This window comes from Octopus sinensis, linkage group LG13 (genome assembly GCF_006345805.1).
Source record: "Octopus sinensis linkage group LG13, ASM634580v1, whole genome shotgun sequence".
In the NCBI taxonomy this organism is placed as follows: Eukaryota; Metazoa; Mollusca; class Cephalopoda; order Octopoda; family Octopodidae; genus Octopus; species Octopus sinensis.
This window is the reverse complement of record NC_043009.1, coordinates 55920617-55933655: the sequence shown is the minus strand read 5'-3', so window position 1 is coordinate 55933655 and position 13039 is coordinate 55920617. Positions and strand designations below refer to the sequence as shown.

At 35.6% G+C, this 13039-nt stretch overlaps 1 protein-coding gene across 3 annotated transcripts in view; it reads left to right on the top strand.

The window, feature by feature from the left end:
- The window catches only part of LOC115218668 (trans-1,2-dihydrobenzene-1,2-diol dehydrogenase), a 44052-nt gene that overhangs the window by 16707 nt on the left and 14306 nt on the right, over positions 1–13039 (top strand). The window contains exons 1-6 of one of the 3 annotated variants that reach the window (XM_029788595.2): positions 1315–1444; positions 3812–3923; positions 4517–4680; positions 6306–6558; positions 11247–11371; positions 11636–11786. The exons of 1 other annotated variant lie outside the window; for it this stretch is intronic. In XM_029788595.2, the coding sequence (XP_029644455.1) occupies positions 1361–1444; positions 3812–3923; positions 4517–4680; positions 6306–6558; positions 11247–11371; positions 11636–11786 (889 nt within the window). In that variant the 5' untranslated portion in view covers positions 1315–1360. Of the gene's footprint in view, positions 1–1314; positions 1445–3811; positions 3924–4516; positions 4681–6305; positions 6559–11246; positions 11372–11635; positions 11787–13039 lie in introns of those variants that run through there. One more of the 3 variants, XM_036508385.1, reaches the window with a different exon arrangement.

The following is a 13039-nucleotide window of genomic DNA, read 5'->3' as shown; positions in this document are numbered from 1 at the left end:
TACATATATATATATATATATATATATACATATATATATATATATATATATATACATATATATATATATATATATATATATATATATATATATATATGTATGTATGTATGTATGTATGTGTGTGTGTGTGTGTGTGTGTTACGTGGACGATTATATTTTCAACCGAAATATCGGAACTGTAGCTGTGTGAATTGATGCATCATCATTATGAAACTTTGTGTTTCTCTCCGGAAACAGTTCCGCAACCGTAGGATGAATTTAATCAGATAAAATGCTTAAATAATCTTGACTATTAATTCGATATGAAGGGAGACCATTAGGCCAGCGGACTTCGAGGATATAGCCCACCAGATCATCAAAGATCCTCCTCCATGTTTAGCAGCTGGAAGAAGGAAGTCTACGTCAAATGCTTCTTTTGGCTGTCTCTACACGTATACTCGGCCGGTTGTCGGAAATAAGGTAAAAGATGACTCGTCCGTGAAAATAACATTCTTCCACTTCTCTAGAGACCAATTCTGTAGATATTTTTTACTCCACTCTAAACCCTTTGCAAAGTTTGTTTTTGAAAGTAGTGATTTTCTGATTGCAGCCCTCCTGTGAAATCCTGCTTAGTGCAACTCCCGGCGAGCAGCTTTTGTGGAAACTGTGTTCTCGAAGTGATCATAAATCTCGACAGTAATTTTAGGAGCTGTACGTTTGTGATCCTTTCTAACAATTCGCCTAAGAGTCCGACGTTCCATACCTGAAATTTCTGGTTTTCTACCGGGAGTTTTGTTTCGACTAGGAGGTTTTTCCCTCTTTCTCAAAGGCTGTCATTACTTTCGAGACATTACTTCTTGATATACCAAACATTTCGGCTGTTTTTCGTTACGCTAGCGCCTGCCATACGAGCACCAACAATTTGACCTATATGATGTCCGATAGATGAATTTTAATTACTTTTTTTCTGATGATATCTGAAAAGAAACAGCAATTTTAGCAAAACATATTTAGCAACACTACTAATAAATCAAAAAACATAAAGATAAACAAGCTTTCGACGGTTTTATAGATATTTTAAAATTATGATGTTTAAGGTGTTTCCATTATTTTGTCCATTGCTGATATTTAACATTCTTTTTATGTACCATTTCTATCTTTAACAGAACTGTCGGCATTTCTGATAACAGGACTATGATAGTTAAATGATAATATTGAGTTCTAATTTAAGCACACGACAGAAAAAGGAGATAATGATAATGATTGAATGAGGTAGACGACCTGTATAAAAGAAGTTCGCAATAGACTTAATTATTTATTATAGATAGAGCAACCACCAGCTACAAGTTTATTTTGCAAGTATATTTCAAACAGAGAAACAATGCGCTGGGGAATATGTTCGCCAGGTTTGATTGCAAACGACTTCTGCAATGCTTTGCAATGTTTGAATCCTTCAGAACACACAGTAAGCAATGATTTTTCCATTTTCTTTTTAATTTATTTATTTAAGCTTCTTGGTACTTTTCACTTGATACCTTTCGCTTACAATTTCATTCTATTCACAACAAACTTCAACCGCTGTTATTTAGCCTGGTAGAGCAGACTTTAGACGAAACGCTTTCTCGCAGTGACCCTGCCGTTTTGCTTTGTTTTACCACCCCCTCAGACATAATGTATTTTGAACAGAAAAGAACACAAATGGAGAAGATCAAACTTGTAAAAGATTTGGCATTCGGTTTTTGTTCTTTGTTTTTTTTTTCGAAATTGTAATTTCTTTTGAATGAAAAGACGAATGCTTTAAAAAATAGATGAAGCAAAAAGAATCTACCCTTCTTTCTTTTCTTTCTCGTGAAGTTATGGGACTTCGAACGACTTCTCTTTCGTATCTAGAATTATGTAATATCTGCGCAATTGAAATGAGAAGCATTAGTTTCTAATATAAAGGTTATTTAACGGTAATTTTTCGTGTTTATTACCACAAAACATAAGGTTGAAAGTTTGAAGTCGGGAACCATATTTACAGTATTTATTTAACGCATATTTGGACTTTTAAAACCCTCCCTGTACTGTTAACAACCCGCCCATTACAGTAGTCTATTAATAACAAGGGCAACTGTTAAGCAATAACACTTTAGATTTAAAAAAATAAAGATTGTTACTGTACTCAACACGAAAGAAGTTGAAGTAAAATTTGAATGATGATGGTGATGAATTTGCTGCGAAGTAGAAATGATGTTGATGAGGCTAACGGCGGTGCCCTTTCCTGGGACACCTCTTCCACTTCTTCCGAAGGTGCAACCGTTGTAGTAGCAGCAGGAACTGGCTCTTTTTTTTTGTGAGGCTGCAAAAACATTGTGATAGGAAGTTGCTGCCGCTGCTTCTTTTTCCGTTCAAAGAGCATATTGTAGGGATTCTTGACTTCGTCGACTTTGTTGTAAAATTGCACAGAACGAACCATATCGTCGTCCTCTCTTTCAATTCTTTAGCCAGGTTGATAGCCGTTCCAAAGTCAAGCCAGTTTGGTCGACAACTTCTTCTTCTTCTTCTTCTTCGCTGGCCGACTTCATCTAGTCTTCGAGGTCTGTGTCGGTTAGCAGCTGGGAGTGGCAGTCTAATAACGTATCGATGTCTCCAGTGGTCATGTCTGCAAAGCCGTCACCTCCAATGATCGCAACCAACTGCAAAGCTTTCTGTACTGTGGAGTGTTGGATTTCGGCAAGTGTAAATCCCTTGTCGTCGTAAATAAACTCGGGCCACAAATTTTTCCAGCACGCGTTAATGGTCGCAGGCTTCATTTCTTCCCATGCCTTCTGGATATTCTGGAGGCACGTAGCAATTGTATACTGCCTTTAGTATGCCTTCAAGTTAAAATTTCCGTCTTCGTCTTCTTGGGCGGTATCCACAGAAGCAACCAGGTTCGCCAAGACATTCCTCGTGTATAGGGCCTTGAATACCCTGATAACTACCTGGTCCATTGGTTAAATAAGTTACGTAGTGTTGGGCGGTAGGAACTCAATCTGAATGCCCTCATGCGACAGATCAGTAGCGTGGCCACCAGCGTTATCCATAAGGAGAATTTCGAATGGCAAGCCCTTCTCTAATAGATACACCTTGACTTGCAGGATAAAAGCTTGAAGCGAAATGGTCGCGAGAGAGAGAGACAAGGGAAGATGCTGCGGATCTGAGCATCGGTCAAAGCACCAATCCCAGGCCAGATTACAAAACAGAAAGCTGTGAGTCGTCGTATCTCTCCATTGCATCAATCACAGGCTGTCTTAATTTCAAATACACCTGTATATGCTTTTTTGCTATTTTACTCTTGTTTTGTTGTTCCTAGACTAGGAAATAATATTTATTATTAATATTTTAATGGATTTAATGAAAAATTTTAAGTGTTCAGATATATATATATATTTTAAAAATCCGTGATGTAGGGAATCCGCGATAGTTGAACCACGAAGTAGCGAGGGATCACTGTACCACTTGAACATTGGTGATTGATGTAATCGACTCACCCTCACCTCCCCTAAGCTGCCCTTGTGGCAAAAAATCGAAATAATAATAATAATAATAATAATGATTATCACCACCATCATCATCATCATCATCATCATCATCATTATCATAACTTGCGCACTGGGGTCGACATAACAAACCTATCCACACCCTCGCTAAAATTACTGGCCTTGTGCCAAAGTTTTCAACTGTTATTAATAATATTATATCAGTAGATTTATAAATCCTTATTTCTATACATTAACGACAATCCATTGATTCCTGCACCCCTCAAAAAACAGTTTTACATTACAATTATTTTACTGTTTTTATTCAGATAACTGCGGTGGTATCCAAATCTTTAGAGAAGGCTAAGAAATTTGCAGAGAAGTTTAAGATACCGAATGTGTATGACAGCTACGAAGAATTTGCTAAAGATCCCAACATAGGTACTAAATCTGATAATAAATTTTGTATTTTATTTTGTTTACTTTCTAACTAATATTTTCCTTTTAAACAAAGATGAAAGTACTAGACTTGCGAATGATTTTATTGAGAAGGAATGTCAACAAACATTAACGTCTTAGTTTCAATGATTTTCTTGTAAAACGAAGAAGGTAAACACATATACACTCTCTCTATTACTCTTTCCCACTCTTTCTCCCTTTATATATATATATATATATATATATATATATATATATATATATATATATCTCACGAACACACACACAAACACACTCATTCACATATACACACACTATATACATGTCAGGCTTCCATACAGTTTTCATCCACAAATTTCACTCATAAAACTTTTACCAACCCGCCCAAGGTGTTGTGCAGTAAGATAGAACTCACGATTTCGTGATAACAAAGTGACTCTGTTTCTGCAGAGCTCTGCAAGCAAAGACATGCATATATGCATCCACAGTGCAGACCTGGTCAACAAATGAAGCAGCTACCACTGTTTATTAGATTTGAATTAGATAAATAAATCATTTAGCTAAAAGATATTCTTTTTATTCCATCTCTCTCACAGATCTGGTGTACGTTTCAGCAATCAATTTTTACCATCATCCTCTTTCCATTCTCATGCTTAACAATGGCAAACCTGTTCTGTGTGAGCAAACTTGTGCTAATAACACTCAGCAGACAGAAGAAATGATTGAACTCGCAAAGTCAAAGAAATTATTTTTCATGGAGGTATGACTTTTAATATTGAAATAAAGTATTTTGGTCGTCTAATGTTCTTTAACTCTACATCATCACTAATCAAGATGATCCTTGGTCAAAATCTGTCCCGCCGGGAAAAATCTGGCTTTTTTTTTCAGAGATGTTGTTATCAAGATTTCCTCATCAGATGTTATTTCTGTTTCTTAAAAAGATAGGTTATCTATAGGATACTATTCTTTACTGAATATTAGTCCAAGGCGAATTGGTACAATAATTAGCGCAACATGCGAAGTAGCATTTCTTACGTTCTGAATTCAAATTCAGAATTCAGATGAAATTATCTTTCATCCTTTTGGGGTCGATAAAATAAGTACCAGTTGAGTACTGGGGTCGATGTAATTGACTTGACCCCCTCCACGATATTACTGGCCTTGTGCCAACATGTGAAGCCAATATCTGTCCCAATTCACCTTCTTCCCTTGGAACTCTAAAATGCATTTTTGGGGGGTTGAGAACCCTTTACATAAAGGCTCTTTATTTGGTATGTTGGTATATCGTCATATTGAGTGGCGAAATAAATTCTGATGTTTGGAGCTGAGCTCTACACCAAAGAAGAAAATGAGATGTATGTTCTAACATTTGTTTATAGAGAGAGTTGGACATTGAGTGGAAAGTGATATGAAAGATAACTACACAGAGTGGATAATATTCTTTTCTACAATATGCACAAGGTTTGAAACTTTGGAGTATGGGGCTAGTCGATTACATCGAACCCCAGGGTTTGACTGGTACTTCGTGCTTAATTTATCGATCCCGAAAGATGAAAGGTAAAGTTGACCTCGGCGAAATTTGAACTCAGAACGTAAAGGATGGTTAAAAGCCATTAAATATTTTATCCGGCGTGCTAACGATTCTGCCAACTCGCCGCCTTACGCAGCGGGGCTAAGATTGTCCTTAGTATTTTACAAATATCGGTGCAGAAAGGATAGCAGTAGAGAATAAGAATGAGTATGTAAACAATGAAAACAAAATATATTTAAAGGATCACTGTTCAGACTTAGTAGAGTTGTGATACTCTGAATTGGATCTTAAGTAATAAATAAAGGGACTAATGAAATTACTCTTCGTGCTATGAGCTGAATTAGATTAATATATTTAGTATTTTATTAGAAAAAACATTGATAAGTGAAAGAAAGTTTGTACAGTGGATTTAATAGATACAAAGGTACGGAAGATAATGGTAAAATATTGAAAATCATGACACAGAATAACCTAAAGGAAAGTGACTAAAATATATACTTATAATGTCGTTCTTCTTAACTTTTTATAACTATTTCATTCCCATCTCTTCTCAATTTTATTTCCTGTTTTGATATTATTTCTTTGTTATAAGGCAGCGAGCTGGCAGAATCGGAAGCACGCCGGTCGAAATGCCTCGCAGCATTTCGTCCGACCTTACGTTCTAAGTTCAAATTCTGCCGAGGTCGACTTTGCCTTTCATCGTTCCGGGGCCAATAACATAAGTTCCAGTTGAGTACTGGGATCGATGTAATCGACTTATCTCCTACCCCGAAATTGCTGGCCTTGTACCAAATCTTGAAATCAGTATTATTTATCTTTTTTTTTTCTTTTTGTCACAAATGTTTTTCTTTCAGGGTATGTGGACCAAATTCTTCCCAGTTTACAAAGCCATTAGAGAAATAATTGACTCTGGAACCATAGGAAAAATACGCCACTTAGATGCGACTATGTTTTATAAAATAATGCTTTCAAATGGTGCTGTGCCAGAGGCTTCCTTGCACAGGAGCGGTCTCATAGATATTGGTGTATACTTAATATGGCTTGCAAACTTCATATTTAAACAGAAACCTGAAACAATTACTGCTACTGGCGTGGTTACTGATATCGGTAAGTATATCATTAATAAAGATTTTATGTTGCTTGTTTACCTTCGATAAAGATATTGATAACTTTGTTGGCGTAGTTCTGATCTCTATGATTCTGTCTTCTTACTCAATTATTGACAATCGTGTGTGTGTTCGTGAGTGTGTGTGTGTGTGTGTGAGAGAGAGAGAGAGAGAGAAAGAGAGAGTGTGTGTGTGAGAGTGTGTGGTTGCGAGCGTGTTTGGAAGCGGAGAGATTGTAGAAATATAATTAAAGGGAGATTAAGTCAATATTTGCATAGTTTAACAAGTCATTAGCAGATATAAGTAATTTCCAAGAAATTTTTCTCTGTGAAGTTTCCAATGCTGGACTCCAATTATCTTTAAAGGAGCCATTCACTGAAGAATGAATACATTCTAATAATTAAACGAAGCACAACAACAAGTCTTAAAATAGCACAGAAAATATTGGTAGCTTCTGAAAGTTTATACATTTTTAGAGAATGTTAAATAACGGAAGAATTGCATTGCAGTAGAATTATAGTAGCCTTTTAAATCAGCAGATACTATCATAATAATAATAATAATAATAACGAACCATGATAAAACGATGGCAAGAAAAGCCCCTTCATGGTAAATACTGCACTAAACTAAACGCAAAAGAAATAGACAAAGAAAAATCCCAGCAATGGTTGAGAAGCTCAGGACTCAAAGCAGAAACATAGGGATTTTTAATTGCAGCACAAGACCAAAGCCTCCCCACCAGAAATTACCAAAAACATGTAATGAAAAGAAATATAACAAGTAACTGCAGAATATGTGGAGATGGACAAGAAACAATAAATCATATTATCTCTAGCTGCCCAGTCCTGGCTAAGAAGGAATATATTCACAGACATGACAGAGTTGGAACCTACATACATTGGAAGCTATGCCAACATTATGGAATAACAACAGAAAAAAGATGGTATAGGCACACATCAGAAAAGGTCACAGAAAACGAGAAAGCAACCATACTCTGGGATATGCCGATACACACAGATAGAGAAATTAAGGCCAACAGACCAGATATAGTTGTCAGAGATCATGAAGAAAAAAATGCTTTCCAATTGATGTATCAATACCGGCAGATGACAACGTGTCTCTAAAAGAAATGGAGAAACTCTCAAAATACAAAGACCTTGAAATAGAGGTAACCAGAATGTGGAATCTGAAAACAGAAACAATTCCTATCATAGTAGGTGCATTAGGCATGATAAAAAAATATCCAGACAAATACATAACAAAAACACCAGGACTTACAAACACATATAACATACAGAAAATTGCACTACTAGGTACTGCACACATCCTACGCAGAACACTTTCCATACAATAACCATCAGAGCATCACAACAAATCACAGCACATACCCAAGGCACACAGAGCTGCGCTCGGTAGTGAAGTGAAAGCACGCTATAAAAATAAAACTACTGAACAATAATAATAATAATAATAATAATAATAATAATAATAATAATAATAATAATAATAATAATAATAATGAAATTATTGTATACAGTGCTCAGCTGCACCACAATATGTCAAAAGTGCGTATAAAGCATATGCAGTAATGTACAAATGTCTGGGAAGTGAAGAGTGTATGAGTCAGACACATGCTTGCGTGTGTATGGAGGGAGAAAATCAGGTGCAGTTTTGGCGAATCTCAAGAAGCATGGAAATTTTGAAGGATGGAGTGCTCCGACAACTAACAACTGATGCCGGCAGTTTGTTCCATGCTTCAGCAACTCTTAGCGTGAAAAAATGTTTACACCTTTAAAAAAAAAATTGCAATAACATCAGAAACATTCGTTATACATTCTGACATGACCCGTGAAATAAAGTGGAGAATATATTATCTCTGACCAGACGATAAATTTCCTACAATGGTGTAAATGTATTAGTTTCAACATACAATAACAGATAAAATCCCTTGCCAAACAAATACAATTCTTTCTCAATAAGGAAGTCGTTGAAGAGGCGGTGACGGTTTCCACTAAGAAAAATTACTTTTGGAGTCAACAAAAGGACTATTAGCTCAATTTGCTAAAGATGAGAGCTTCTTCAAATTACACTTTGCTGTCTTAATTAATGAACCTTATTACGCAGTCCTATATATATATATATATATATATATATATATATATATATATATATATATATATATATATATATATATATATATATATATATATATATATATATATATATATGTATGTATGTATATAGCTAGCTAGAAAGAAAAAGCATTTTAAGTACAACGGAATGTCTTTTAAAATAGACTTTATAACTGCTCTTTTGAAACCAACTTTTGAATATTAATTTGTGTAATAAGAACATTATTAAAAATTAAATTTACATCAACTAATGTTTCATTAGTTTGATTAAAAACAGAGATATTGGGGTTTACTGCTTGCTGTTTGGCAACAAATGTGAAAATCTAAATAGTGTCAGATTTGTTTTCTTATCCCAACATTTGTTATTCAGTGATTAACAAGACCACCTCTTTAGAAGTATAATATGGCCACTGATTGTGCGAGTGAGATCATTTCTTAATCCTTTGCAATACAGATTTTCTTTTCAATAGAACAAACCAAGAAATCTCTGTCCTGCTGTCACAAAAGAAAACCCTAAGTAGTTGTGTATTCTTTTCTACTCTAGACACAAGGCCTGAAATTTTGGGGGAGGGGCCAGTCACTTAGATCGACCTTAGGACGCAACTGGTACTTAATTTATCGACCCCGAAAGGACGAAAGGCAAAGCCGACCTCGGCGAAATTTGAACTCAGAACATAAAGACAGACGAAATACCGCTAAGAATTTCGCCCAGCGTGCTAACGTTTCTGCCAGCTCGCTGCCTTTAAGTAGTTGTATATTAACATTAAAAACGGATAGCATCTTACAGTCAATAAAATTAAATAGAGGTCTCTGCTTGTTAAGCACTGCATGCAATTTGAGAAAAACCGAATTGCACATCAAATATGGATGCATACCAAGTGCTAATACACTAGAAAACAATCGTTTGAAAGCCAGCCTGAAATCATCAAAACTGATGGCATGATCGATCAACTCATTATATATGAATCGTAAGGCGAAGCACCATATTGATTGGACACAATATATTTATCGTTGTCATCAATGTTTTTTTTTTTACTTTTGATTGTTTCTTTTTTTCAGCAGTTAACTTATCTTTTGTGGATATTTTGTTAGAGCCGACATAACGTGCTTAGTTTTGCCTCTGCATTATGACCCCATTACAACTCCAAGATCACAGCTGTCCTTGTGTGATGTGGTACCATCATGGCGTCAATACGTGATGCTACCATCATGTGGTACCATCATGTATTGATTCCCCAACGCATCATCATCATCAACATCATCATCTTTTCCATCTACTTTTCCATGTTGGAATAGGATGGATGGGTTCTTACACACAGATCCTATTTGTTCTGACTGCTTTCTTAAGTCTGAGACTATCCCCTCTCGCATTTTACATTTCTGGCATGGTTTCTATTGCTGGATGCTCTTCCAAAACCAAATATTTACTGAGTGTTTTGGGTGCACGTGTGATTTCTTCGTAGCAGGGGCTCTGGAGAGATTATTTTGCCTCTGAAAGGTTTAAGGGTCCTATTTACTCCATGTTTTTACAGTTCGTTTGTTCACTAACATCAGAGAGAAATCTTACCTCTTCAAGACTAAGGAGTGTCCTTTCTTCCACCTATTGTTTACTTGTTCTTTTTTTCTCACGCTATGTGAAAGGAAGAGACTCATATTAGGAAGGACAGTGAAAGTAAAAGGGATAATAGAAGAGAACCAAAATTAGAGGAGTGAGGTGATAGAGTGACGAAGAATAGAAAAGAGAGAGAGAGAAAGACAGAGAGAGCGGGTCATATACAGCTGCATAATGGTTGTTGATAAAGAGGAGAAATAAGATGTAATTTCTAGTTGACTGAACAATTAATTGTTAAGTTTTTTAGCCAGAGGAAGACTTCGATAAAAATATGTTATATCCTATTATGCATAAGTGACATACTTAAGTTCAGATATGGCTGTGTGGTTCAAAAATTTATTTTGCAACCATCTAGTTCTGGATTCAGTTCCACTACAAAGCATATCACTTAAGACGGGACTCTTCAACTATCGTCTATCGCTTTGATTTGAGCGATGTGAGAATTTGCTTATCTGAAACTGTACAGAAACCCATTCCATGTGTGTCTATGTCTGTGTTTATGTTTACTAGTTTAAAAACTGATATTGCTTATACTGTGTAACGAAGCGGTTTGGCATATGTATATATTTCGGTTGAGTGTAAAACTGATTAATATATTCATAACTTATTACAGAAGACAGAGTTTTTATTAGTGATGCCATGTGCAGGCATAAATCAAATTAAAAATGAATACAAAAACATTAAAACCCTACTTCATCTAATGGTACACCAACATACATGCCTTCTGTTTGTAGCTCAAACTTGATTTTGTTAAGCATCCCAATTAGAATAGCAAAGGATTGAGGTGTATACAGGTCTTTTGTATTGATAGACCATGCAAACGAGGGAAAAACACAGCTGACAATATTCATCCTTGTCATGCTCCTAGATGTGGTGATTTGTATGCCATGACTGCATTTTTGTAAAAACGAAATATAAGAAATGATATTGTTTCATTTGGAAAAGGTGTCGACCAATCTGCCAATCTTATTTTGACTTATAAGGATGGAGCCAAAGCTTCTTTGTCCTATGATAGGACTGTGACAAAAAAAAGTGACGCATATATTTATGGAACTCAAGGCAAAATTTACGTAAGTAATCATTTCATCTAAAAATAATTTTAAAATTAAATTTATGGCGAGTTGATTTAGAATTAAAATTAACTGCTATTGTAGTCATTGTTCACATTCAAAAGATAAGGTGTCGTTAATGAAAGACTTATAACTAGTGTACTAAATCTAACATTCAAGTTATTCATCAATTTATTGCGCTAACTCCAACATATTCAGCATTAATAGTCAAGAAATTAAAGCAAACTGCTTTGACGCATTTACTGTATGCTCCTGTTTCAACAGATACATTCACCATTTTGGAGCACTACCAAAATCGAGATAAATGGAGAAGAAAGAGAATTTCCACTCCATAAATCTGATGCTGAGTATAATTACCCCAATAGCGCTGGATTAGCTTACGAGGCTGAAGCTGTACGCCAATGTTTCGAGAAGGGTAAGTTTGATGTGTTCCATCACTTTTATTAAAAGTGTACTATCATATAACTGAATAATTGTTGAGGCTCCACCTCCTCCTCCTCCTCCTCCTCCTCCTCCTCTACTACTACTACTACTACTACTACTACTACTACTACTACTACTACTACTACTACTACTACTACTACTACTACTGTGAAGTTTCTGACACTACTACAACTAATGCATATATATATATATACACACACAAAATTTAGAGGAATGACCACTAAAGTGGACACCCTGCATGCTAAACATAGACGTCAAATCGCCATTACCACGAAGAATGTGTTCTCAAGAAAAATCTCAGCAAAAAAACAAAATGTAAAAATAAGCAAGACATATGAAAATATGCGAAATATAAAAAAACGATTACCTATGTACCATTGGTTTCACTTGTTAATATTTACGTACATGAACACGCAAATGTCTGCAAGATCATCAGCATGGTCTATGCTGATGATCTTGCAGATATTTGCGTGTTAAGGGAGATCTTAAGCGGTAGAGTTCCTCGATTATCCCTAGAAGCCCTCCTATATCAGGAGGACTTACATCACTATCGTCTCTTTTTTTTAAATTTTTACCTTTGTATACTGTGTATATCGTGTTTAATTACTCCTTTTTTCTTTATCATTTCATTGTATATAAATCCCAACAATTTGTCTATCTTTGCATTATTGTTCTCAGCCTTCGCATTGGTGGGAAATAAAAGAATTCACCATCATCATCATCCTCATCATCATCATCATCATCATCATCATCATCATCATCATTATTATTACTATTATTATTATTAACATTATTATTATTATTACTAATTCTGCCGAGGTCGACTTTGTTTTTCATCGTTTGGGACTCGATAAAATAAGTACCAGTTGAATACTGGGATCAATGTAATCGACTCATCACCCCCACAAAATTGCTGCCCTTGTGGCAAAATTATTACTATTATTATTATTATTATTATTGATGTTGTTGTTACTACTACTACTACTACTACTACTACTACTACTACTACTACTACTATCGAGTGAGAGAGCAGTGCGTACCATCAAAGTGACACTGGGGTAAAATTTACGAAGCCCATCATGACTACCCATCTGATAAGCGTACACCAGGCACATGCATCACAACCATATATGCGCGACACGCTGATCTCATATCAAGATAAACATCGCGTGACCTTGCAGGTAGGGCCCAGTAGGAATTTTCTTCAGGTTGAGTAGCGCATCC